The 26589-nt window shown below is 41.3% G+C and overlaps 1 protein-coding gene across 6 annotated transcripts in view; it reads right to left on the bottom strand.

The window, feature by feature from the left end:
- Positions 1–26589, bottom strand: part of hecw1a (HECT, C2 and WW domain containing E3 ubiquitin protein ligase 1a) — a 99538-nt gene that overhangs the window by 49086 nt on the left and 23863 nt on the right. For all 6 annotated transcript variants that reach the window (XM_082547593.1, XM_082547589.1, XM_082547588.1 and 3 more), the window contains 3 exons: positions 16657–16751; positions 11455–11530; positions 9273–9442 (listed from right to left, as the gene is read on the bottom strand). In XM_082547593.1, coding sequence (XP_082403719.1) covers positions 9273–9442; positions 11455–11530; positions 16657–16751 — 341 coding nt within the window. The remainder of the gene's footprint in view (positions 1–9272; positions 9443–11454; positions 11531–16656; positions 16752–26589) is intronic.

Here is a 26589-nt window from a genome sequence, read left to right as displayed (position 1 = left end):
TGTGTGGAGGTTTTTAATTTAAAGGTCTTAACAAAAGTACAGCATATTTGGAGATTTTCAGAGGCTCAAAGGTTACAGACAATTGACTAACAAGTAGTTTCATAACCAGCTGTTCTATTCACACACACAACAATTACTCAGTCTATAATCAAGTGATGCTTTCATGAAACACAGAGGCTTTACAACAAATGGCGAACACTATTTATGCTCAAGAGGAGGAAGGGCAAATTAGACTTTGCTTTGGTTTGCTGGATTTCCTTTGCAGACTTTGCATTTCTGATCAGTTTTGGAGCATCCAGAAAAGGGCAGGGTTTTTTAGGTATATATTAGCAAAGAAATGCTCTCTTTAATGGCCTTTAAGCCATTCACATGATCTTAACAACCACAGCATGCTTTTAAGTCACTGAAGTCAAAACTAGCAGCAAACAAGGGTGTGTTTCTTTGGAGCGTGCTGGCAGAACATGTCAAGAAAGGAAATAACACTTGCTGATGTCCGTGGACTCTACACATTAGCCAGTCCTTGACTCCAAAAGGTTTTCATACAAGTATTAAAACCAGCCCTTAATGAAAAATGATAAAACTATTAACTACGAAAAAAGTTAATTTCACTGTTTAAATAGCATAAATAAACATTTTACTTTTTATTTACTGTTTAACATTTATTTACAAGGTCATTTACGTTCTGAGACTACAGGATACGATGTAGGAACAGTAGTTTTTGCTCGGTGCTGTGTTCTTGTAAAGTACCATCCATATACACTTATTCTCCCTCTTCTCTCTCAGCAGCAGATTTTACATTTTTGGGTTTTCCTTCTCTTAATATCTTAGCCAAGTCTCTGTATATCCATGTGTGTTTAGGTGATTGGAAGCTCCAGGCTACAACTTCCTTTTCCCTGCAAGTCCAGTTGGACATGATGAAATGAAACCTGAAGGGGTGACACTAAAGTTTGATTGGATTAGTGTGTGTGTGTGTGTGTGTGTGTGTGTGTGTGTGTGTGTGTGTGTGTGTGTGTGTGTGTGTGTGTGTGCGTGTGCATGTGTTGTGGCTGCTACATTACATTCTATCTGCTTTGCTACCCTTGCCAGTGTCTCAGACAATGACTAAAGTGCTGATCGTGTTGGCTGCTGTTTTTCCGATCTGTTTCACTCACTGTGTTCTTGTGTGTCCCTGATAATTCTTTTGTGGGAAGGACAGAAGGAAAAACATATTCACTCAAGAAATGAGAGCAGAACAATGTAAAATGGATCTGACTGCATGGGATAAAATGAAGTGGCAAATGTAGGAAAATGAAAACCGGGAAAAAAAGAGTTAGCTGTGGAAATCTGTGTGCAGAGTAGGGATGGGTATCGTTTAGGTTTTATCCGATACCGGTGCCAAATCGGTACTTTTGAAACGGTGCCGGTACTTAAACGGTGCTTAAAGAATGGAGAACACAAAATTGGTCCAAAAACCTCTCATGCTCAGCTGGTTTTTGTAAAAAGATAACAATGTTAGCCTTTTCTGCAGCTATGGGGCATATATGGTATCACTCTTGGCTGGAAGCAGTGCTTAACCAATGGAAAAAACACAAACTTTGTCCTAAACCTCTCATGTTTAACTGTTTTCCACTTTTTCTTTGGTCATTTTAGCCTTTTTGGCCAGGGTGAAGGGAGTATCTGCCATCAAACAAGAGGACAGCCGCATGTAGCTACGACGGTGTTTGCTAGTTCACCTTACATGCATTAATGTAATAACGTGGTTAGCCTACTCAACGTAAATTACACACGAACAACATTAAGCTACTCACGCAGAGAAGAACGGCTGCTGCTGTCATCATCATCCGTCATCATTTCTGCTACACTGGCAGGGCTAGGGGCCAGGACTCTCCTCTTCGTGTTTTTGGGGGATGTTGCATAACAGGCACCACACCCGCAGTAGATGCGCTCGGTGTGAGGTCTCGCAGCAAGCTATCAAATACGGCGCATTTCTGGGCTTTTAAAAAAAACGCTATGCGTCGCCAGGTGTTTCATCAGATTTGAGGTGTTACCTCCTTTGACAGTATCACAGTATCAGCTTAAAGCACTTGTTACAGGCTGCTGAGTTTGCATCTTTTGCTGTGAAGTACAGCCAGACTTTTGACCGCTTCGCCTTGGGCATTTTTAATCTGTAGCTCTGCTCTAACTGAACGTACGTACCTGGGCCCGCCTACTATCCTCGGAAACGTAAAATGATTGGCTAGAAGTGTATCACAGCTCAGGAAAAAAAAGCACCGAAATAAAGCACCGAAATGTGCGCTGCTTTTCGGTCTGGTTACTACCGTTTATGTCAGAACCGGTGCCATCATGGCACCGGACACTGGTACCCATCCCTAGTGCAGAGAGATAAATGAGGAGGATTAAATGGAGAACGAGTGAATCATTTACAAGAGCAGGCAGAGGAAGGTGCCAGTGGGGTTGCACAGGATGGACGGGAGGTGGATGTGGGGTAATGTGGGTATCGTGTAAATAATTACCTGTTTTATCACAGCAGAAATAGCTCATAGAACCCAAGTTCAAAGGGAAACAACGCCATCAAGGTATATATAGTTACTGTATATACTGAATGTACTGTATTTTAGAGTAGAGAGTAAAGTTGCTCTGGGTCATTCATCCATCCATTAGGCTTATACTTATCAGCGCTATGAGGGCTGCGGTTCATGTATTTTTAAATAAGAATCCCACAAATCCTTGACTCTAAATTTCACATAATTCAGCCCTCCTTGTCTGTCATCTTTCAGAGTTATATGTTAAAGATTTAGGCTGAGCTCACAGCTGCCTTCTGCATTTCACCAACTACCAGGCCAGAGCCCCCCAGCTCTGACAGACTGTCCACCCCCCTCCCTTGACCCCCACCGGTTTGCTCACAGAGCAACTCGGTCCACGGAGGATGCCACCACCATCACCCTTCACAGATTGCTGAGCCATCTGGAGAACAGGAAGAGCTAAATGTGGATGCTCTTCGTGGACTACAGCTCAGTGTTCAACACTATAAACCCAGACATCCTCACCACCAAACTGGACCACCTTCAGATCCCGCTGCCACCTGCTCCTGGATCAAAGACTTCCTAACCAACCGGCCTCACTCAGTCAGCCCCACCTCTCTCCCCCACTCTCACTCAGCACCAGATCCCCGCAGGGAGGCGTTCTCAGCCCCCTTCTGTACACCCTGTACACTTATGACTGTAAACCAACCAACGTCATCGTCAAGTCTACCGATAACACCACCATGGTTAGGTTCATCTCTGATTGACAGCGTACAGAGGTTGAGTCTCACAAAAAAAAAAGGCAATTCTATTCTATTTTATTTGTACAGCTCCAAATCACAACAACATTCACCTCAAGCCAAAAAAATGCTCTTTACATTTCAGCACCACAAATCCACCACGCAGGAGGAGCTGAAGCGTCTCGACATCAGGCCATTGATCCCTACAAGGTCATACAGAGCAGGTTCACTGGGCTGTCCACTGTATTTAAAGTGAGTGGTTATAAAACAGTGAATGTTAAGGAGCTGGCAAACGGACAGCAGCCAGATTAATTACCTTAATCTCAGTTTTTTGTTAATTGATTAGAATCAAGCCAAAATTAGCAATCTTGCCTGGTCAGGCAGGCTAATCGTCCCACTTTAATGTGACTGATGAACTGGGCTCCTGTCCTGAGGCCTGTACTGTCTTATCCAGGTAACTTTGGTTTCTGTACTACAAAGTTGGTTTATTTCTCACAGGTGTAAACTGCCATGTGATAGATCTACAGATCTATAGGTATGAAACCACTGCCTACTGACAAATCCATTGTCTAGTGCCACCATTCCTGGGCAATCTCTTGCACCTCTGGAGAGAGTAGAAGTAGCATCTAAAGTCTTTGTTTCCCCTGATGAACATCTGCAATAAGAAGATTCTTACAAACACCTTAATTCATTTTTTTTCTTTTTCTGTTGCCAGGAAACAATCATCAGTTTTATAGACATGAACAGTGTCACTGTTAAAGCGCTAGGCAACAGAACATTAGACACCAGGTTAGGTGTGAAATTCAAGTGAATGTAGGGGTATGTTTCTACTTCCTCACACAGTGCTTACAACATTCGCTCTTGCGCTGGTGCCATTAGCTAACAATCCTGACCCAAGAACAGTTCATCAAGCAGATGGACTGCCTAGTTCCGTCTAGTGGTAGATAATCACAATCTTCCAGTGTCATTGTGCTAACTTGCCAGTGTTTGTTACAGCCCTCAGTTCTTTTCAGTGTTTTAACTGTGTATTGTAGGCTCTTTGCTCTTGGGTCCTCCACCTGTTTTTCATCTTGACTTCCATTCCTGTCTACTACTTCTTCAGTTCCTCCACAGTTAGTTGGATCTGTTTAAAAGCATTATTCATGGAAGCTGTGGATTTTTGTGAGCAGCTAGCCATGGCCTGGAAGTTACTGTTAGTTACATGTGTTCGCTCATGTCATTTGCTTCTATCCTTCTTCTATTGTTTGCTGTTTTGCTTACATCCCTAGTTTATTACTTGCCATTGTATATGTTCTGTAGCCTGTTTTGTTGATTGACTTGGACGTTAAATCCGTTACATTCAGGTCAACCTCTGTTCGCCTGACTTTTTAGCCGTTAGTTCAACCTTTAATTGTTACTAATGGTTTCTTACTCTGCTTCTGCTCTAGTTTAATCAGGCTTCATTTTAAAACACAATTATCTGTTAACAGAGAATTGCACACCTTTATGTAAACAACAGAGTCTGCTTCTACAGACAGGAAGCCATATTAAACATTCAGTTTTGATTCAAAATTGTGTCTCATACAGCGCAGTGCTGGACTGCAGTATGGAAAGTCTGCTGGATGAGCCAGCATGTTCCATTAGAGTTGACACAGTACATCACTGCCAAGCAAGCTGAGCAGCTCGCTCAAAATGGGATCAGTTTGGAAAAAGGAAAGTGACTTAGAGCTGAGTGGATGCTGTCAACTGGGACACCACATTAAATCTCTGTATGAGTCTCCTGAGGGACATAATAAAGATAGAGACTGTGCCACAGGACATCCTGCGATCAGTGGAGCTTGTGCACAAATCACAGGGTCACAGCATAGTTATGCCTGTTCTATTCCAGATCATGTAGAAGCTTAAGCACAGAACAGTGCTGATTGGCATCACCTCATTTATAATCTCCTATTGAAACAATGGTTACTGCTTATTCACATTTTGTATTGTTCACAATGCAGTCCCTAAACCATGTCAAATATCTGGCTACCTCATTTATCCACACCTAGTCAGGTGTGGATAAAAGCATACCTGAGGCAAGCTTCCCAGAGAGCTCGCTTGTCTTTGCCTCGGTGGCACCAACCATTTTAGCCAACCTGGTTTTCCATTTTAAGATAAAACCTCTGCTCACCGACACTCTGGTATTCGTCTCCTTTTTTATGTTGTGGCTTTTGAGCCGGGTCGTAACAAGGGCATATAATCAGTTCCTCTGTTAGAGCTACTCCCTGCTTGTGATGTCTGGATACAAAAACAAAGGAATGAATCTAAAAAACAAACAAACAGATTTAACATAATATATTTTGCACGAGTGGGGAAATTAAATGTAGCGGACTCTTTTAACATTAACGTCATATTTTGTTTTTTACATTTTTTGTGTTCTGTTTTCCTACTATGCCGCTCATTTGCTTTGTCCACAACAGATTGTAGAGTAATTTCCAGCAAGTCTACAATAATTAGGTGCTTTTGCTTTTCACAAAGCAAACACGATTTTCATGGATTACACTGATTTCACCCTAACTATCCTTTCTGGTGCTGTACGGGGCGCAGCAGGACATTTTGCTTTGTAAATGCTTCTGTTGTTTCAACAATAAGAGAAATTATATAATACGACAATTTGGGGAATGAAGAGAATTTTGATTCTATTCAGCTGTGTTCCCCAAGTTTCTCCACTCTGGCCTAATCTTTATTTAAACCCTCAGTTTGCTTCTGTTTTTGTTTTGTTGTGTCGTCCTGCTTGCTGTGTGCCCTGTGTGAGCTGTATAACTGTAGCTGCTTCCAGCTTATTAGTCACACAGTCAGTTCCTGGTTTCTGTCTAGTCAGAGTTAAACTCTCGTCTTGAGAGTCCTGTATTGGGTTTCACCTTCTGCCTGCCACACAGTGTCATGTGACAGTTGGAGCCAGCTGGTATTGGCCATGCTTCACCTTTGCTAATTCAGGTGCTGGACTTCACCATGTTTTTGATTTGGGGCCTTTTGGATGATTTTCAGAGAACTAAAATGTTTATTATTAACATTGGCAGCTGCAGTGTAGCTGCCACCACCAGTATGTGTGAATGGGTGGATGACTGAATGTAGTGTAAAGCGCTTTGGGGTCCTTAGGGACTAAGTAAAGCGCTGTACAAATACAGGCCCTTTACCATTTTATATTTACCATTGGTACTTTCAACTGCTTCTTTAAGAGGTCATCACAGTGGATGTATCCACAGCTTTGAGTTGGTGCAGATTCTAGACCAGACGCCCTTCCTGATGCTAACCTTGAGACATTAGCCTCACTTGACCCCATGACACTGGGTTCGTCTCCTTACTTAGGATCTTCTATGTATAAGGTGGATGTGTTAACCACATAGCCACAAGTCATTAATAATATTAATGATTAATAGAATTTATTTTCCTGACTTTTTTGTGGTACACCATCCAGACAGTGAATTTGCTTGAATAACTTAAATTTTGCTCATTGTATTATTATTGTATTACCCGTCATGATTCAACCAAACTAACAGATTTTCAGGCTACATTTCTTCAAACATCACTGAAAATAAGACCAGAAGCATTTAGTTATCTGAAAATAGCAGGTTGACTAAACTTAGTGCATGTTTGGAAATAGTTTCTCCCACAAAAAAGAAGAAATGATTATGTGAAGTCAGTGTGATTCAAACCTTTGAGCTTTTTCAGAATCATTTTGCTTCTGATTGTACAGACTTGACTCTTCTCATACTGGTTTTCTGTCTCTTTTCACTGTTTTTTTTTTAATGATTTTATTGTCTTTCGTGTTATATGCCATCCAGTAATGATGATTTCGTGTCTTTCTGCAGACATTCTGAACATCCCATTCGCATCCATTTGTGTTCATTTAAAATCTATTTTTACTTCCATCCAGTTCCTGTTTTGTTTTTTGCTTATTTGCAGTCGTTCTGCATTTAACTGCATACATTTTTCTTCACTGCCTTCTGCGGTTTCTGGTCATGTTTCCCTTGTATGTTTGCCTGTTTTTACAATTGCACAATCCTTTTTTATTTGTTTTTGTAATTTGGGTGCCTTTGTATCAGTTCTTGAGGCACTTTGTGTCTCCTTGTGGTCAAACAGCTTCTCTGTAGCTCTAATACTCCTCTGGGGTTACACACAGTAGCCTTGTTCATAAATCCATTAATAACAACTTAAAGCAAAAAATAACATCATGTGGAAACGGTATAACATTCTGACATTTTGTCACTGGAAGGAATGTGTAAGCTTCACAGTTCCTATTATCACTACAGTAATGCTAAATTTTCGTGGCTCAAAGAGTTGGCAGTTCGTCTTGTAACAGGAAGGTTGCCGGTCAGAGCCCCAGCTCGGACAGTCTCGGTCGTTGTGTCCTTGGGCAAGACACTTCACCTACCGCCTACTACTGGTGATGGCCGATGGTGCGATATGGCAGCTTCGCTTCTGTCAGTCTGCCCCAGGGCAGCTGTGGCTACAACTGTAGCTGCCTCCACCAGTGTGTGAATGTGTGTGTGGATGAATTATAAATAAGTAAGTGAAATTGCATTTATGTAACACCTTTCAAGATAAAATCACAAAGTGCTTCACAGAAGCTAGAACATAAAAAAAACGTTTAAAAAGATGAGCTTTTTAAAAGAACTGACAGAGTCTGCAGATCTCAAACTCAACGGGAGACAGTTCCAGAGTCTGGGAGCCACAGAAACAAAGGCTCTGTCACGGTTTCTTTAATCTAGTGTGCTGGCCTGCAAGCCCTGGTCACAAGACCTCGGGCACCTGCTGGGAACATAAATACACCGATATGATAGAGCTGTGCGATGTGACCAAAATCTCATATCCCGATATAAAACATTTCTCAGCCAATAACAATATAATTCACAAAATAGTCAATTTTCTGTAAATTCTGTGAATCTCTGGCAACTTGACTTGTGTGAAGTGTTTTCCGCTGAGCGTCGTGTACCTGGAGTTGAGTGTTTTGACCGATGCATGAAACTATATATTTTTAGATATGTTTTCTTTGTATTTATCACACGGTGTGCTGCGAAAAGCCTGTTCTAACGTTTAAGTCTAAGGTTTATTTGGAGCATCTGACGGCTCTCTTTTGCGTCACATCCGTAAACTATCTCTATATTCTTTCACTTGACTCTTGCATAGGTGGTATGAGAGGTTTGTCATGTTTGAGTCTGTGGTGGGGACGGTTTCCTGCATAATTTGTACACAATTAGTGCAGTTTTCTGGTCCGTGTTTAGGAATAAGGTCCTCAATTTGTTTTGAATGGTCCTTCTGTTTAGCAGCATCCATTTTAAGATGTCAGGGAGGCTGAAGCCCATCCCAGCTGTCATACAGCAAGAGGCAGGCTATATCCTGATTAGACCACCAATCTATAGCAGCACAAATAAACAAGGGATCGTTACATGCCTTTAATGAAAGCTGTTTCCATCTTTCACAGCATGGCACTAGAAAACACTTGTTGCTGTTATGCACTGTATTGGCGGCTAAGCTTAAGTTTAACGCAGACATTCTCTAAGGAGAGTTGGTCTGTATCACAAACACAAACAGCATGTACTTGTGCATGAACCACCACAATCTGGTCTAAATAGGAAACAATGCCTTTATGCCAGCATTCATTAGATGAGAATACCATCAAACATGGAGACATGTGAAAGCTAAAAAGAATGGAATATAAAAACAAGCGAAAATATCTCTATGAAGTAAATCTTTGAAGATTAGACTGTAGATCAGGTGATGGTGTTTCCATCTTTGAAATGCTCCCAACAAAACGCATCTACGAATATGCTGTTTAATCGCTGCTTTTAAAGCCAGAGGTGATAGAAGTAGTGTACTGTTTAAAGAATGCACATTTCCTCCTGGTTAAGTCAAACTTACTCAAAACATGTGATTGACTTTAGGTTTCCAGCTTTAAGCCTGCATTTTGCAGGAAAGGCCAAGGATGGATACTGATACTGTCATTTAAACACTCTGAGAGTCTAAAGATGGCATGCAAGCAACACACAGGAGAGAAATTGCGAAGGCTTGCCTCTGTGCTCCACTTAGGGTTGACAGTGTTGCAGACCACTCCGGAACGTTTCTCCTGGCCGTGGTGTGGCAGAGACGGGAAGATGCTGTGCTTTCCGGGCTGAATGGACAGCTTCAGGTACGGGTCTGGATTGAAGAACATCCCCTTTTTCAGTCCCACTGCCTGGAGGTCTGAAGATTCACACACACACAGTTTTGTAAAATTGGGAAGACACACGTGTGTCTGGTTTCTATTAGTCTATGATTCCGATGTTCATTTAGTTAAAGCTACAGCTTGTTTAGACTAAGTATTTTTAGAGGTAATACGTTTAGAAAGATTCTCACCAGACAAAACCACAGATATACAAACTACTCTGAATAAAGAGATCATGTTCAGTTTCTGATCCCTGCTGTGCTCCTGGAAACACTCACAGCTTTAGCCCACCCTCAGCCTTACTGATCTACACGTCAGCACAATTACATCACAGCAGTCCACAGTGAGGCTTTTTCCACATTTATTCTTTAGCTAAATCCCAACAGTGCGCTTACACTCGATGTGTGACAGAGCATAAAACACATTGTTTAAAAACATTCTAAGAATTAAAAATCAGCACAAATGGACGGCTGGGAGACTTCCCCTCTATAGCACCAGCACAAATAAAGGTTTTACTCTGGAAAAAATAAAACAGCAGGCTGCCCAGTCTGGTCTTAAACTACAAAGGGGGAAAAAACATGAATTACATAACCGCAGAAAGGAGTGAGGGCTGACACGTCGGAGTTACCCCAAATTAAAATAACATCAAATAGGCAGCAGAGAAATCACTACAACAAGTCCAGACTGCCTCGACACGAGACCATTAACACATCAACGTAAGGTCACGGGCTCACCTGGGGGTTTGCACAGACTCACAAATGTAACCGTGGTGGAAAACTGGAATATCTGGGCTTTCTCTGTATTCCATTTTTTCTTTCTAATAAAACAGACATTCCAGTTACAGACACTGCACAGTAGCCTTTGAAGGTAATATATGATTTACATAACCTGGAGGTTCCCCTGCAGAGAAAAATCAGGCAGTGCTCAGCTGCAGATGGAGAGCACAGAGACATGCTGTGGCTCATCCTCTGAAGTCAGTATATGCTAAGTAATGTGTATTTCTGAATATAGATATAATCTAGATAATGTGGAAGTTAATCTTACCATTTTCTAATAACAACAGGCTAACATTCATGTTAGCTTAGTGACTAATCCTGAACACCAAGTAAACAGCTTTCTGCTCTCAGCCAACTTCAGCTTGGAAATCCTGGAGATGGCAATAAGTGTTTAGAAACATCAGGTCTAAAACAAGTGTGGGAGTATTGAGGACCCAAAGGCAAACGAGTGCAGTGAAAATGCAGCTTTTATTAGGCTGATGCAGTGTCCAGTAATTCCAGTTCAAATCATCCTAGAAACTAGTGCTGAAAGAACGTCATATAGTGTGCTGAGCACTGTAACAGCGACACAGACAGACTTCCTACGACTGTCTTATGACATCTTTTAATGATTTAATGTATCATTTCAAGTACTTTGAATCCGCTTTCTGGAAAATACTGAGATACTGTACTGGCTCCAGTGGCTGAAGACTGAAGTAATGCATGCGTTGCATACTGCAGCACGACTGTCACTTACTGTTAGAAATTGTAAAGCCTCCATAAAAACATTGTTCCTAACGTACTGCATGAGCCTCTGTCAGAACTGTCACAAGAACATAATGGCGTTAGCTGAGAAAGCTGTTAACTTGGTGATGAACAAAATGCTTCGGATTAACATAACCAGTTATTCCAAATTGCCTGGATTATATCGATATTACTTTGCATGTACTCACTCCAGAGGATGAGCCACAGGGATGTGCAACCATGCTGTTCTCTCTCTGCAGCTGAGCACTGGCTGACTTTTCCCAGCAAAACCTTCAGGGTGTAGCAGCGGCTTATTTAAACCGTCTATTAACCTTCACAGGCAACTGTGGAGTGTCTGCAGTTGGTAAAACTGTTTTCTCACGACGAGCTGTTCTGTGTATCTTCTGTTTTGTTAAATGGCACAGGAATGCAGAGGAAGCCAGATGTCAGATTTGTGAAGCTGAACTTTTACTATATATTCTAGTTTGGATATACACATTAGTAAAGTTACACACAAGTCACTGTCCTGTAGCTGAAGTGAAGCAGCCTACCTGACAGGTTAAAGTTAATAAGTCTTCTGTTGCCCAGTCCATGGTTGACTTCAGGACTGACCACTGGCTTCAGTACCTGGACGCACACACACAGATGTGAAGAGTTAATAGGTGTTCGTAAACAAAAAGAACACGGTGAGAGAAACGTAATGATGCATGCGCGTTTAGGCCTGCTTCATTTCAACAGTGTTTGCTAAAGCTCCGCTTTCAGTGAGGCCGACAGCGTGCTCAGATCAATACTCTGTCCTCATGATCCTGGAAATGGAGGGGAGTGTAAAGCCTCCCATCGTTCATCTGCTTTAACATATAGCACCCATGTTTGACTTTCCTTACATGCCAAAGCAATAGGAAGAGGATTGTAAGGATATCCAAGCCATTTCCTACTAAATTATTAAAGTCAAAAAGCTTGTGTTAAATAAGTTTTGTTTTTCTGAGGATAGAAATGAAGAAGGATTTACTACGTTTAGAGCATGTGGTTAAGAAAATGTTGAATTAATTTACAAAATATCTGTATATCACAAGCACTTGATGCTACAACAGCTGAGAAATGACAAGAGTTAACAGCTGAGCAGCTGTGTGTGGCTGTAGATGGTAGTTCTAACCTCAGTCCTGATCAGTGCAAAAGTCTTGAGCCACCTCTCACTTCTTTATACATTATACTTTATACAAGTTCTTTCAGTGTTTTCTTTTCTTTATCGCACTTTGAGACAGATCAGTTTCAAATAAACAACCAGTAGTTTGAGGAGGCATCCTCGGTGGTTGGGCAAACAGATAATTCTTCATTGTATAGTGTAGTATGATATGACCCAGTCTTGTTGCAGTAAACAAAAGCTGATCAAATAGTTAGTCTGTGGAAACAAAATAATTATTGATCTTATGGATTCAAAGGAAAAAGAATTTAGTAGTGCTGCCACGTTTAAAGCATTAGTCAGGAGGCAGCACTGTGCTTAAACTGGACACTTAAATAAAGACAAGGTCTACTGAAACATAGGTTTACACAGATTTATGAGTTTTGTATGTACAGTTACACTTCTGTTGCATAAAAGCTTTTTTTTTTGTCAGGCTGTCAGAATTTTCCACAACGACACACAAAATGCTGCATCACTCTCAGTGCTTATGCAACTGACTGGAAACAAAACAACAGAAACAATTCCAGCAGAGAAAACAACAAGATAAAGGGATGAAGGAAATGACAGATGTTTAGACCAATTCATTTTAATGAGATGCTAATCTGCCTTGCTGAGTACAGTTATGGAGAGAAGTGCCACCATGGGTCTCTGCAGTGGGTCTAATCTCACGATAAACCAAATGACAAATGCATCCATCTGTGCGCTCTAAAGTGCGCTCACTTTATATCATTTACCACCCACTTCAGAGAAAGACCAAACACTAAGACACTAAAAGTATAAAAGAAAGGAAAAGTATGTATAATTCATGAGCTTCCTTCAAGTGTTGCAAGAATCTTAAATGATGTAAGACGAGACTGATTCTATGGAAATAACAGTACCCCTCTCTCCAACCATTGCAACCCCGAAAGAGAGCTTACATTTACAAAGTGCATCCCCATCTGATTGCAGGTCAGATACACCCTGGTATTAAGATATTTTAATACACCCACTGCCTTTGAAGACGGAAAGTCTGAGTCTGAGCTAAATCAGTTAGCGTGGATGAGCAGAGAGACAGGGAGTGGGAGGGTAATGTTAAGTAGGTTATGTCAGTTCAGCGTTGAGAGTAGGGCTGGTGGGGGTGGACGGGGAACGCCATCATCTAATGCTGATCTGTTGGCTGCATTTTATGGGACTGGTGCTTTTTGCACTTCAGTGAAAATGACCCAGGAAGTTGCTCTGACAGTGCATTTCATAAATGGAGAAGCGTTGAAGTAAATGTGTTTTATCTTTTAGCTGGACTCTGCTGGTGGTGGGGGGGGTGGAGGCAACACTTCATGTCGCGACCTAAAGAAACTCAAGAACATCTAAGAAACAAAGTCACTGGCATCAGTATGGAAAGAGTTACAAAGCTATTGCTATGGCTCTGGGACTCCAGATGATAGACATAACCACTATATAGTCACCCACTGGTTTCTGAAGCTTCAGCATTATCACTTTTGCTTTCTTTTTTGAGACAAAAGTAACCATATTTGGACATGTTTGGTGTTTTTTTTTGGTGATTTGGTTTTGTAGTTTATTCATCAATCGAGTATAATCGAGTAGGTCTCTGCTTAAGAATAGAAAGGTAGTAATCTCATTAAGCTGCCAAAGAAAGGCTATCAACAAAAGAGCACCACTATCTGTCCTAGGCAAGATATTCTTTAACAGAAAGAGCTGACTGATTGTTACCTCTGGGACCACTCTGCTAGTTTTTGCAAGACAGGGTCCTCCACTAACCACGCAGGAAAACTGTTCCCTCTACACGTCAGCATTATAACCATGAGAAAGCAGCCAGGCCTACAAAGGGATGACATACAGAGTACTCCAAGGACAACGAATCAAAAGTTCTTTTCAGGAATGGAAAAGAGACACACATGTTGTCTCCTTTCCTGTTCTGCTACCATGTCGAAGCTATGGCAGTAGGTACAAGGCTATACCTGGAGAATCCCAGTTCTTGTCTAAGACAGTGGTCCAAGGAGAGCTTTTGCTGATGACCTGTCTCAGGTAAGGCTAAATAAAACTATGCGATGCTAAAGCACAGCATTACAGCATCATCAAATAAACTTCTAATGAAATTTATGTTTGGTCAATTTCTTTGTTGTAACAATGCTTCTTCACAATAAATCTTATACCAGTGGAAAGCCTGTTTATTTCCTCTTAAATAGTGCCAGGCTTGTAAGGAAAATGCTTTAAATGAATAAGGTCCTCAGCAGCATGAGAAAGAACCATGCACGGCTCCAACAGCCTGCCATGTCTTGCTCTGGCTTGGTTACACACCGCTATCCCATTCTTCAACCAGCATTTCTCTCTTATGACAAAAGCTCTTAAAGTACCAGTGTTTCTTGTCTCTTCGAACCTCAATCTTCCAATCAAATGAACAACACCAAGCAAGAGTCAATAGCAGAATGAGCTGTTTGGCACCAGAACACAAGATTTGGGAGATTTTTCATGGGTATAACCCACATACTCAATTGTGCTGCTCAACCCATGAATGCTTGGAGCGCTCAGAAAAAGTAGAAAAGCACTATTTACCATTTAGGTATAAGATTTATTGCCATTGTTACAACAAAGAAAAAAATGACCAAAAGCAAATGTCCTACTTTTTGTAATACATTTTTTTAACCACTGGCTAGGTTTTGTGCATAATAGATCAGACAATGATCTACATATGACAATGATAAGCTGACTCTATGTTTACTGCATCACAATCAATTTGACACGTCTATTAAGCTGATGCAAGTAAACCAAAGAGATGAACAGAAAGGAAACACATGAACAGGTTGGAATAGATATGTACAGTTACCCATGTTATCCAGCCTAGCCTTGTCCTCCTACCGCTCCTGTTAGGGTGACTGGGAGACAGTAGCCCCAGCTGGAGACACATGCCATCCATCACACACGTACACAAACAAACACAATGTCTTCTCTCTCTGCTGCATCTGACAGTTTCTGACTGGCGACAGTAAACAAGCTCAGACGATTCACTCTGTAATGCTATCCCGGCTCTCCATGTCCTTTCTTCTCGTCTCCAATTATTTTCCTTCTTCTTCTTGTGATGTGGGAGGCTCCAGCCGCATTAGCACTTGTCTCCAAATACCTGAATGACTTACCTGAACTGGACAGGATTTCTGCTCTCTCTACTTGTTCCCTCCCTTCCTGTCTTTTTTCTGTGGTGGTTATTTTTATTCCTTTGTACTCAGGAAGCAAGTACAGATCAGGTTCTAGGGCCATCAGCATTTCCAGGGTCCCACAGCAGCAGAATGGGAAGGGAAACATGGAAATCCAATCACCCTGTCGGGCACCCTCTTGATGACAGCAACTGACTGATACAGGCCTTAGGACAATGCTGTGTGATACACTGATGAATAATAGGATTGTTAAAAACACTGCATTTCTACATAATTACTGCTTATACAGTGTTCACGCACTATTTGACAGCATGAGATTTACACCTTGAAAAGTCACTTAGTGCACAGATCTGAAGAAGCTTGAACAGATGTGCCTTTCTTACAGCAAATATCAAATACGAGGTGAGGTTCCTCTGCTAAAAAGGCAGTTTGTAAGAGTTAGCAACATTAAGAGATGCATTTTAACCACAGGTTGAGTCATTTGGTCTGCAAGTATTTCTTCTTGCCTACAGTATTTTTGGAGCATCCTAAAGTGGATGTATGGACAGCAATCAACAAATAAATGAAGCTCAATAAAGGTTACAAACTCAAATAGTTTGAAGGACTCTCTTTCAACTATCATTTCAAACATTTTGTTCATAATGGGAAAATACTTTTGGCAGTAATATGAGAATGTTATAACCTTCAAGTTGTAAAGTATGAGCTGTGTCGGCTTGCTTCCAGCCCTCGACAGTGACACTGTCTCCCCTCTCCCATTTAAGAGGCTTGGTTAGCATTAGCTTCATGGTAAATAAGCTTCAGGAACTAGACAACGACAGCTTTCAAATTAAGTCTCCTACGTGCATTTTGGCCTCACTGTTCTTCTGTCAAACAATTTCCAGTTGGATAGGTGAAAACTTCATGTAAAGGAGTAATTTGAGTTTAACCCTAGCCCTTGCCTTTAACCCTAAAAAGCTCAACTGGTGGACACTGCAAGGCTAAAATCTGTCCTTAATAATTACTGTGTTGCTTGTCTATAACACCCTTCTATCACCATGACCTTCCCATGACACTAAAGTCTGGGTACTGCGATAAGGTCTATACCAATAAGCATCTCTCCGTATTTGCTAAGTGTTAAAGGGACAAATCAACTCTGTGCTGTTTAACCTCTGTTTGGGGTTTAACTGTAAAAGCAGTCTGTTTAAGACATGTCAGATGCAAGTGTACTCAGCGGATCAAGTTCATTCAGCATAGGTGCAACTGCAGCTAACTTATTTTAAGAGCAGCTTGTCTCTTCTCTTAAAACTTGAATGACTGACCTAACCGATGGAAGTAAGCGCTAATGAATAAACCGAACTGTCATTCCCAGCGAGCCACGAGACACTGAGTGAGAATCTCCACAAAGCTGCATGGGTCACAATAAGGAGATAAAGTGATGAGAGACTCACAGGCGCTGAGCCCTTCTTGATGATTACACTGGGTGTGGTTGCCCTCAGTGCCCCAGTGACACCATGGTAGTACCTGAAGCAGACCTGGGTCTCAGCTGTGGAGAAAAAAATGGGATTAATGATGATGGGGAAAAAACACAATGCATAAAATACAATACAAGATATATGAATAGAATCTGGTAGTGATGGTTGCTGCAGAAGGATTTAAAAACATCTTTAATTCCGATCAGAGAGACGATCTAACAGGTGTTTTTAAATGAATCACACAATTACATTCAATTTCCAGTTGTACATGGTCATTTATTGGAGATAACTATAACATCTTGCAGCAGAGGGTTGTAGATTTTGGCTCAGCTTCAGGAGAAGAGATGGGGAGCACATGTGCTCCCAGTCTAATCAATTTTCCCTTTAAAGTAGGGGTGTCCAACTCCAGGCCTCTAAAACCTACAGGACACCGGTCTCGAGGCCTGGAGTTGGACACCCCTGCTTTAAGTAGTGAGCTGGACCCAGCTGACACACGCAGAATCTCTGAGTGAAGTTTTCCTGAACTGGGGTTTGAGAATTCGTGTGCTTTGCCTTGCCAGGTAAGCTCCAGAAGAACACAGACTTTAGATTTCTGTAGTGTAGGCCTGTGCAAAGTGGTAAAGTAAACTCTGCTGGTCAGTCTGGTCCCTGCTTGGATCTGTGCCGAAGTGAACCCAGAGGCAGCCTCTGATTATGAAAAAAGAGATTTGGTTTGGATGTACGTGTATAAAACTAAACATTTATCTGTTTAAATTAGTTTATTTGTTAACTATTCAGTGACAGCAGTGACAAATCACTTGCTGGCTACTGAGAAACAAGAGAAGGACAGGGCTTGGGTTGTATGTGTGTGCGTTTGGGGGACACACACAAGCAGATTAAGGTCATACTAAAGCTCCATGTTTTTCTGCTCTGTCTCAAACATACTCGATGCTCTGACAAAGAAAAAGGGAGCAGCAAGACCGCATGCAAGCTTAGTTCATGTTAACTATTCCAGTCGTTTGGCTTCTGAGTGACGTGTGGGAGAGAAAGTATTCGCAAATGGCTAGAATCTGGAAAATGCACTTAAAATAATTAAAGTAAACATATGCTGTGGCTCTGTAATTGTCTGTAACACATACTATCATTAGGTTCTTATGGCTCGTACATTAATAGAAAAGCAGGACTTTACTGTTGTTGATGTTGTTGCTTTTGAGCCAGTTGGTATCCAGCTGCAAACAGGGGATCATTTTCCACATGAATTATTCAGACTACCATCACCATTTCTCTAATGACTGCTTGTTTCTAAAAATACAGAACATGGTGAAAAAAGCAGACTCCAAAGAAACCATTACTTACTGGTGTTCATTTTGTGCAACCAACAATTCAAACCTCAGTGTTTTTAGAAATACAGTAAAATGATAAAAATTACTGAGTGACAAAATCCTTAAATTCTCATTTACAGTTTACCATTTTATGTAATTACCAAATCCCTGCATGCATTGCAACCTTCATATTACGAAACCAGTTAAAGTGGTCAGCATAAGTGGACACTGTAAGTCTCAGCTTCTGACTGGAGAAGATTTTCAGGGTGACTGAGAGTACTGCTGCTTTTAGGACACGACGTAAAACCTTTTCTCCCGACTCCTTATCAGAGGCTGAGTCCCAGCTTTTTGTGTTATTCTGTATTGTTGATGTCTTATGAGATAATGTTTAGTTCTAGTATTATTATTAGTTTGTCTTGGTCGAGTTTTAGTCTGGTTTATGTTTTTTCTATGCTTCCCCGTCAATGTAGCGTTCCCTTGTGTCCCTCTCTCGCTCCCTCGGTCTCTTGTGTCAAGCTTGCTTGTCCCAGTTCATGTTTTTCCATGTTTCCTGTTTCATTTTGAACGTCTCTTGTTTCTATGTTCACGGTGCTTAGTTTTACTTTCCCCCTCATGTCCACTTCCCTTATTACCCTTCTGTGTATTTAAGTCCTCCTTCTGTTCTTTGCCGGGTCCTCTATTGTTGTCATGTCAAGTCTCGTCAGGTTTTTTGCTACTGCTCATGCTCATGTTGATTGATTGATTGAATCTTTATTTTGAACATGTTGAAAAAGTACAACAACATAGAATTAAAAAGAGACAAACAAACAAAGCAAAGCAAAAGGAAAACGAGCAAACACAACTACAAATAGAATAGAATAGAATAGAATTCAACTTTATTGTCATTGCACATGCACAGGTACAGGGCAACAAAATGCAGTTTGCATCCATCCAGAAGTGCTTTAGTGATATAGATATATTACAATATATATTAGCAATAATATAGATATGTGAGTATATTACAGAAATGGGTCTATTATGGTATGTTATAATGTACACGGTATGAAGTATGTTGTGAATATTCTATAACTATAAGTATGTACAGGCTGTAGTGAGTACAAGCTATGTACAGGATATGGACAGGATATAAATATGAAAAACTATACAGAATATGAAATAAATAACTTTACAGAATCTGAGATATACAGCTATACAGAAATGGGAACTATGCAAGTTGCAAACAGTTGTAGGATTAAAGATTATCGAATGTACAGAATGATTATTTACACAGAGCTATACAGTAGTGCAGTTAAGATAAGTGAGATATGTGGATAATTTCTACAGAGGCTATATAAAGTGCTGGTGGTTGTGAGTGGTGGTTCAGTCCATGTTATTATTGTGTGTTTGAGGGTACAGTTGTCCATTGTGGGTGTGTGTATGTTCAGTCCATGAGTTTAACGTGGGTCAGATGTCAGGAGGCAGAGTTCGGGAGTCTGACAGCTCTGGGGAAGAAGCTGTTCCGGTACCTGGTGGTCTTAGTCCGGAGGCTCCTGTGATGCCTCCCAGAGGGCAGGAGGGTGAAGAGTCCATGTGATGGGTGACTGGGGTCTTTGATGATTTTCCCAGCCCTTTTCAGACACCGCTTCCTGTAGATGTCTTTTATGGCAGGAAGTGGTGCTCCGGCGATGTGCTGGGCAGTTTTCACGACCCTCTGCAACGCCTTCCGGTCCGAGGCAGAGCAGTTCCCGTACCAGACTGTTATACAGTTGGTCAGGATGCTCTCGATGGTGCAACGATAGAAGTTCACCAGGATGTCTGAGGACAGGTGGTTCTTCCTCAGAGTCCTCAAGAAGAAGAGGCGCTGGTGAGCCTTCTTGACCAGCTTGGAGCATTTGGTCGTCCAGGTGAGATCCTCGGAGATGTGGACTCCCAGGAACTTGAAGCTGCTCACACGCTCCACAGCCGTCCCCTTAATGTGGATGGGTGGATGTGGGTCAGCATTCCTCCTGTAGTCCACGATGAGCTATATATAAGTTTCATGTTCAAAAAGGAGCAGGAAGAAGCATAAGCTTATTTAATCCCACCCCTTTTCCACTATCTAGTAATCAATAGACTACAGAAATACCTCCTTGCAATTACGTTATATGTTACGTGTATTTTTATTTATTTATTTTATACATATATCTTTCTATCTATCCATACATACATATATACAAATACACATATATACATATTTTCAATAACCCCAGTAACACCTCAAAGGATACACAACCTACAGATATATATACCCATACCAACATGCCCGTGCACCTGCACACACATGAAAGTATTGGACAAGGACACCCTATCAAATCTCTACCTCGTTTCTGTGCCCTGCAAAACCCAAATCCTTAAACGGCTTTTTAAACTGCGCCATGCTTGGACATTGCTTCATATGTTTACTTAGTCAGCTTCACTCCACACACAGAGATGCAAAAACTTTTTAATGTTGTACGGATACGAGGATGTTTTAAATTTAATTCCTCCCTCAAATTGTAGTGGATTTGTATGATCTCTGTAACCAGTTTTATGGATTATCCTTATGGCCCTTTTTTGTAATATAAACATTGATGTTAGCAAACATTTGTAAGTATTGCCCCAAACCTCTGCACACTAATGCAAATACGGTGCAATCAGCGAACAATAGAGACTGTGGAGTGATTTGTGGTCCAGAATGTGTGTTACTTTACTCAAGATTGAAACACTTCTTGAAATTTTGTTATGTATACGATTTATATGAGACTTCGAGTTTAATTTATCATCTATAATCACACCAAGAAACGTATGTTCAAGTACTCTTTCAATTTCCACATGATCTATATGAATCTGCACCTGTGCACTTCTAAGGGAATTCCCAAAAAAGATTATTTTAGTTTTACTTAGATTTAGCGATAGTTTGTTCCTGTTAAACCATTTTTTCATTTCTGAAGTAATTGTATCCAGCAGCTCCTTTAGATTCCCCCCAGAACAAAATTGTTTTATTTCATCTGCACATAATACTAATTTTAATATATCAGATGCCTTACAAATATCATTTATATAAATAATAAATCATTTTGGACCCAGTACAGAGCCTTGTGGAACACCACAAGCAATGTCTAAGCATGATGAGGAATGGACACCCAGCTTCACAAATTGCTTCCTGTCACTTAAATCATTTTTCACCCAGTGCAGTACAACCCCCCTTATCCCAAACCGTTCCATGTTCATGTTTCACATCTAGGTTCTTGCTCATTTTGTTGTCACAGTTTTCATTGTTAATCTTAGTTTATTCCAGTGGAGGTTTCAGTTTAGGTTTTCCCTTGTTTGGCCTTGTTGCCTCTTTATGTTATCAGCCACAATAAAGGCTCACTTTTTATTAAACCTTAGTTCATTTCTCCTGTGTCTGCTTTTGGGTCCGTTTCATAAATACACCAGCGTTCCTCACCATGACACTCCTGACATTAGAGACAGTTTTACTGATGACTTCTATTGATGTTAGGCCAATCAGAAATCCATCTTTGATTGAACCCCAAGTAACTTGGGTTCTTGTCACCTGAAACATGCATTCTGACAATTCTGAAACTGGGAAAAACTTACAAATGACTGCAATGTCTTACTTTCAGCCCATCTTTCTATACTGTAGTACCTATGTTAATGGCTAGTTAAAGCATGGTAGTTCTATGAAAGCTGAAATGTTGAAAAAAACATTCAGGTAATGAATGAACTAATGAACACACTGGAACAATTAGAATAATGTTATTCATTCTGAAGATGTCTGAGATCATTATTTCATCCCACTTCACACTGTCAAAATTAAATATTTAGGTATCATCCAGCAACACACTCAGACAGAAACTGGTTCACCCGAAAGACAAAACTCCTAAACTTAACTTAACTGTGGTGTATGCTGAGAGACCAAACAGCCACTTCACAAGCGCATGGCACAACATAGAAGAGCCACCTCCACAGGACAAGACTCAGCATCCATCTTCATCTTAAGGATAAAGGACACTCTTTCGAGGATGCCAATGTTCACATTTTGGACAGAGAGGACAGATGGTTTGAAAGAGGAGTGAAAGAAGCCATCTATGTCCACTGTGAGCGACCATCTTTGAACAGAGGCGGTGGTTGACGACACCAACTCTCTGCCATCTATAATCCAGTTTTGAGATCCCTTCCCAGACACCTTAACGCCCACTCACATCCTGGGCCATCTGACCTCAGGAAATCACATGATAGGGTGGGGCCAGGTTTCACAATGAGCTCACCCGAAACCCTGGCTGATTGGGACCCACACCCGCTTTCACACCTTGGCTCATGTGATTAGGTAGAGGATCATCAGGGGGTCCTTTGTCCCTCTTTGGGGGGAAACCAAATCTGGGACTCTCCACCATTTGCCCCTTAGAACTGAAGAAGCTTCTCGGATGAGAGGTGAAACGTCTTCAAGCAACTCAAAGAAGTCCAGACGCTTTTCTTTCCAAGCTCCTTAGACTACGATGACCTGGATGACTGAGAACCTTCACAGACCTTTAGGTATCAATATTTCTCCCAGACTGTCACAGCTTGTTAACCCTAATTACACCCCTCTGGTAAAAATGCTATTCAATTCAAATCACTTTTACTTGTATCACATCAAAATCCCAACAACAGTGGCCTCAAGACAAATATCTGTGGCGTAAGAGTAGACTAGTAGTCAAGACCGCCAAGACCAAGACAATACCAAGACCAGAGGGTATCGAGACCAGGACAAAACCAAGACCAAGAAAGACCGAGTTAAGACCAAGACAAAGTCGAGACGAGACCAAGACAAAGACCAAGACAAAGACCAAGACCAAGACCAAGACAAAGACAAAAAAGTCTTTAAACTGCAGCCAGATGCTGCTTCGTTTACGGGTGTCAGGCATATTTATGTGTTTTTGCGACGCACTCGCACAGCCCTCCTCACCGCTGTCTACTGTCTCACTCACTCACTCACTGAGAGGACAGACGCACGCTCCACTTGACTGTTGTGTCTCTCACCCTCTCTGTTTTTCACATAATGATATTATCCTATATCCTCGCATGTGATTGGACACAATATGGAGAATTGGAGCATAGCTGAGCCACTGTGTGAGAGCTGAGCAGCAAAAGGAAATTAAGTGAGGAGCCGGCTCTCGCTCAATGGGAGTCGACTCTTCTGATTCACTACAAAGCACTCTCTAAGCACGGCTCTTAGAGCTGATGCTTTTGCGCATGACACATTATCGAACGTTACATTGTGTGTCATGGATACTGTTGACTTCAAATCTCCCGACCACTATGTCGATCTGAGACAGCAAGACCGAAACAGCGAGACCAAGACAAGACCAAGACCAAAGTCCGTCGAGACCAAGAGAAGACCAAGACCATGTAAAAGTAGTCTCGAGACATCCAACTCTACTTAAGAGGCGGAACACGTCGTCTACCAATCGAAGGTCGGTGCCCCCCCCCACCTCCTCTAGTATGCATGTCAAATTATCCTCGGGCAACATACTGAACACACTGTGTGACTGGGTGAATGAGGCTTATAGTAAAAAGTACTCTGAGTGCTCAGAGTAGGAACATATCAGTCCTTTTACCATAACAAATAACTGCGTACATACAGAAAACAATGAAAAACCGAAGACAAATTGATGATTGCATCCTTGCTTAAGAAAAACACTTCACAACATCCATCCAAGTGAAAAACACTCTCAAAGAGGTCGTTTTGTGTAGGTTCTCAGTAATCCAAGTCATGGTAGTCTTAAGCGCTTGAAAAGAAGGTGAATGCACTTCTGTGTGTTTTCTAAAGACATTTCAACTTTCATCCAAGCAGCTTCTTCAGGTCTAAAACCAAAAGAGTCCCAGGTATGTAAACCGTAGTGTGGGTTGTCCCTTAGGAGGTGGTCACTGACCCACATTCACAGCAAGAGTAAAAGATGGCCTCTTTCGCTCCTCTTGCAAACCGTCTGTATTCTGTGAACACTGGCATCCTCGAAAGAATGAGCCTTGTCTTTTACCTCGATAAGGGTTAGTCGAGCGTTTAGAACAAGGTTACACTCAAGAGCAAGAATGCCAGATTAGAAAATACCTAAAAGAGTAAGCAGCAACTCAAAGCTGTTTGCATTTAGCAGACGCTCTGCAGAGCGCTCAAAGGAGAAAAAGAAGCATTTAATATACATGGGTCTCTGATCAACAGCAAGCAGGGCAGATACTCTGACTTCCTAACTGTACTTTCTTACTTGAAAAGCTGGCGTTATTAGCAAAAACAAAATAACTGTACACAGCAGTTATAGCTGTGCTGTGATTCTGTTTATATTTATGTGTAAAATGATAACTCTGGGAAAAAGTTAAAAGCAACAAAAGGTCTCTTACTGTTCAGTCAAACTGTGCACAGCTGTTCTCTGTCACTCTGATAAGCCTTGCTGCACATGAACACAACAGAGAGAGCGGGGGGCTTTTCCTATGTTAGGAAAGCAGCACTTTGTTGCAAAGTGTAAAGATACTGTCTACAGACTTTCTCCATCGCCATCCACTACACTGATATGAAAAGGCTAAACTCTAAAAGCTGGCAACACTGAACACCACAGTAATTAAATGTCTGAGTACAGCCCTAATATTAAATCAAAACATTCGTTTGTTTTGTCTTGGGTTTTTTATGTCTAAACTAAGCAGTTTTTATATGTTTTTATATGCCATTTTTCATATATATTTATATGAAAAATGGCTAACAGGAAGATAAACTACTGGTTATATCAGCTAACATGTTGGCTGTAGCTTAAGGGGCAAAAGCTTGGCTAATGCTGTAGGAGTTAAAACCCTGGCATACAAAGAAATGTGTTAGTACCAGTCGCACTCTATCTATCTATCTATCTATCTATCTATCTATCTATCTATCTATCTATCTATCTATCTATCTATCTATCTATCTATCTATCTATCTATCTATCTATCTATCTACCTACCTACATGTAAACTATGTAGTTTGTATTCAGTTAGCTGTTTTGGAGGCTTCTCCATGCTGACGAGAATACATTTCAGAGTAAGTTGAACAGATGTCTCAGAGATTAACGTAGCATCTTCAGTCATATGAAGGTGAAGTCACAGGAAAAATTGACTTCTACTTCCTGTGTAATAGAGGTTAGTGGGAGTGGAAACACCTACATGACTTCATGGTGATATGGGTATTCTGTGTTATTTGTATCTCTCTTACTCCTACGCACAATTCCCACATTCCTAAACAGAGTCACTGTACGCCATTTATGAATGTCTGCCTGCGTTTGCTCTCTCGCTGTCATGCTCGCTCTGTCTCCATCTCTCCCTCACTCTGATGATGGGACTTGTGGCTGGTGTCTCTGTAATACCATTACAGTACTAAGTGCCTCACAGGCTCAGTGCACTCTGTCCTTTGTTCATTTAGACTTTATATTTCAAAAGACCTCAATCCGATATCTCCACATTATTTTAAAAACACAATCACAATGCAGTCCAATCGAATGGGCCAGGTTGGTTCATGGCCTTCTTCCTCGTTTGTTTGTTTTAGCCGGTGCTAAGATTGTCAAACGAAAAAAACAAATAAACAAGAACAACATGATATTATTCAATACTAAAAATCTATTCTGAATTATATATAGAAACTCATTTACAATAGTATCAATACCATTTCAATACCAACTGCACTATCTTTGTCTTCTCCAGCTGACAGTTGAAAACAGCAACGTTAATGTGCTACACTGAGCTACACTTTAGGAGGAATTTCAGAGGTCGGTAAATCTCTCCTTTCAAAAACAATGACGTATTAAACAGTTATTATAAATGTTAACCTGGCCAGCAAACGCATTAACATTAGCCATTCAACTATTAGGAACTACCCGATATTAGCCATCTGTTTTCATTAAGGTAGAGGCTAGCAGACTGTGGTTAGATGAATCATTATCCCTGGATGAATGGGTTTTGGATGGAGTGGATTATGGACCCATGGAGAACCAGGCTGGTTGCAGACTGTACAGCACAGCAGGTGAACTGAGTGTGGAGAACTAAACTGAGCAAGTAAAGAGTTAAATCCAGAGTGGGACAGGCAAAATTCAGTACTGGCGAGCAGAGCTGAGGATGTAAGCATTTGGAGACGGACGGAGCAGGGTGAATGATGGATGAGAGATGGATGAGAGGCTACAGTTAGATGTGCACAGGATGATTGTGGTGGGAAGTGGTTGGTGGCTCAGCTGCAGGGGAGGGGGTGGAGGAGAGGGTTTAGGGTGTGGTTTCAGGGGAGGCTGGTCATCACGATTGGAAAGCATCACTAATGTGCCGGGGCCAGAGAAGAAGCGAGGTGGTAGTAGTGAGAGGAAGGAGCTGCCAAGCACTGAGGAGCTGAAAAGCTGCCGGTGAAAGCACAACAGTACTGAAAAGCACACTGTAAATAAAGACTCGCCTCACACTGCCGAGTGCGGGTCATTCCTGCTACGATCATAAACGTTAACTTTTCTGTTAGAGCCAACAGTGAGGTCAGCTTTAAAATGCAGGCAGCGACCGGTGAGTGCATCTTTTTGTTAGCATAACTAATACCACACTGTCCCATAATGCTCTTCTTCTACATTAGATTATTTAGATG

This window comes from Aulonocara stuartgranti, assembly GCF_965226115.1.
Source record: "Aulonocara stuartgranti genome assembly, chromosome: 9".
Taxonomy (NCBI): domain Eukaryota; kingdom Metazoa; phylum Chordata; class Actinopteri; order Cichliformes; family Cichlidae; genus Aulonocara; species Aulonocara stuartgranti.
The sequence above is the reverse complement of the archived record's forward strand: the minus strand, read 5'-3'. Positions and strand labels throughout refer to the sequence as shown.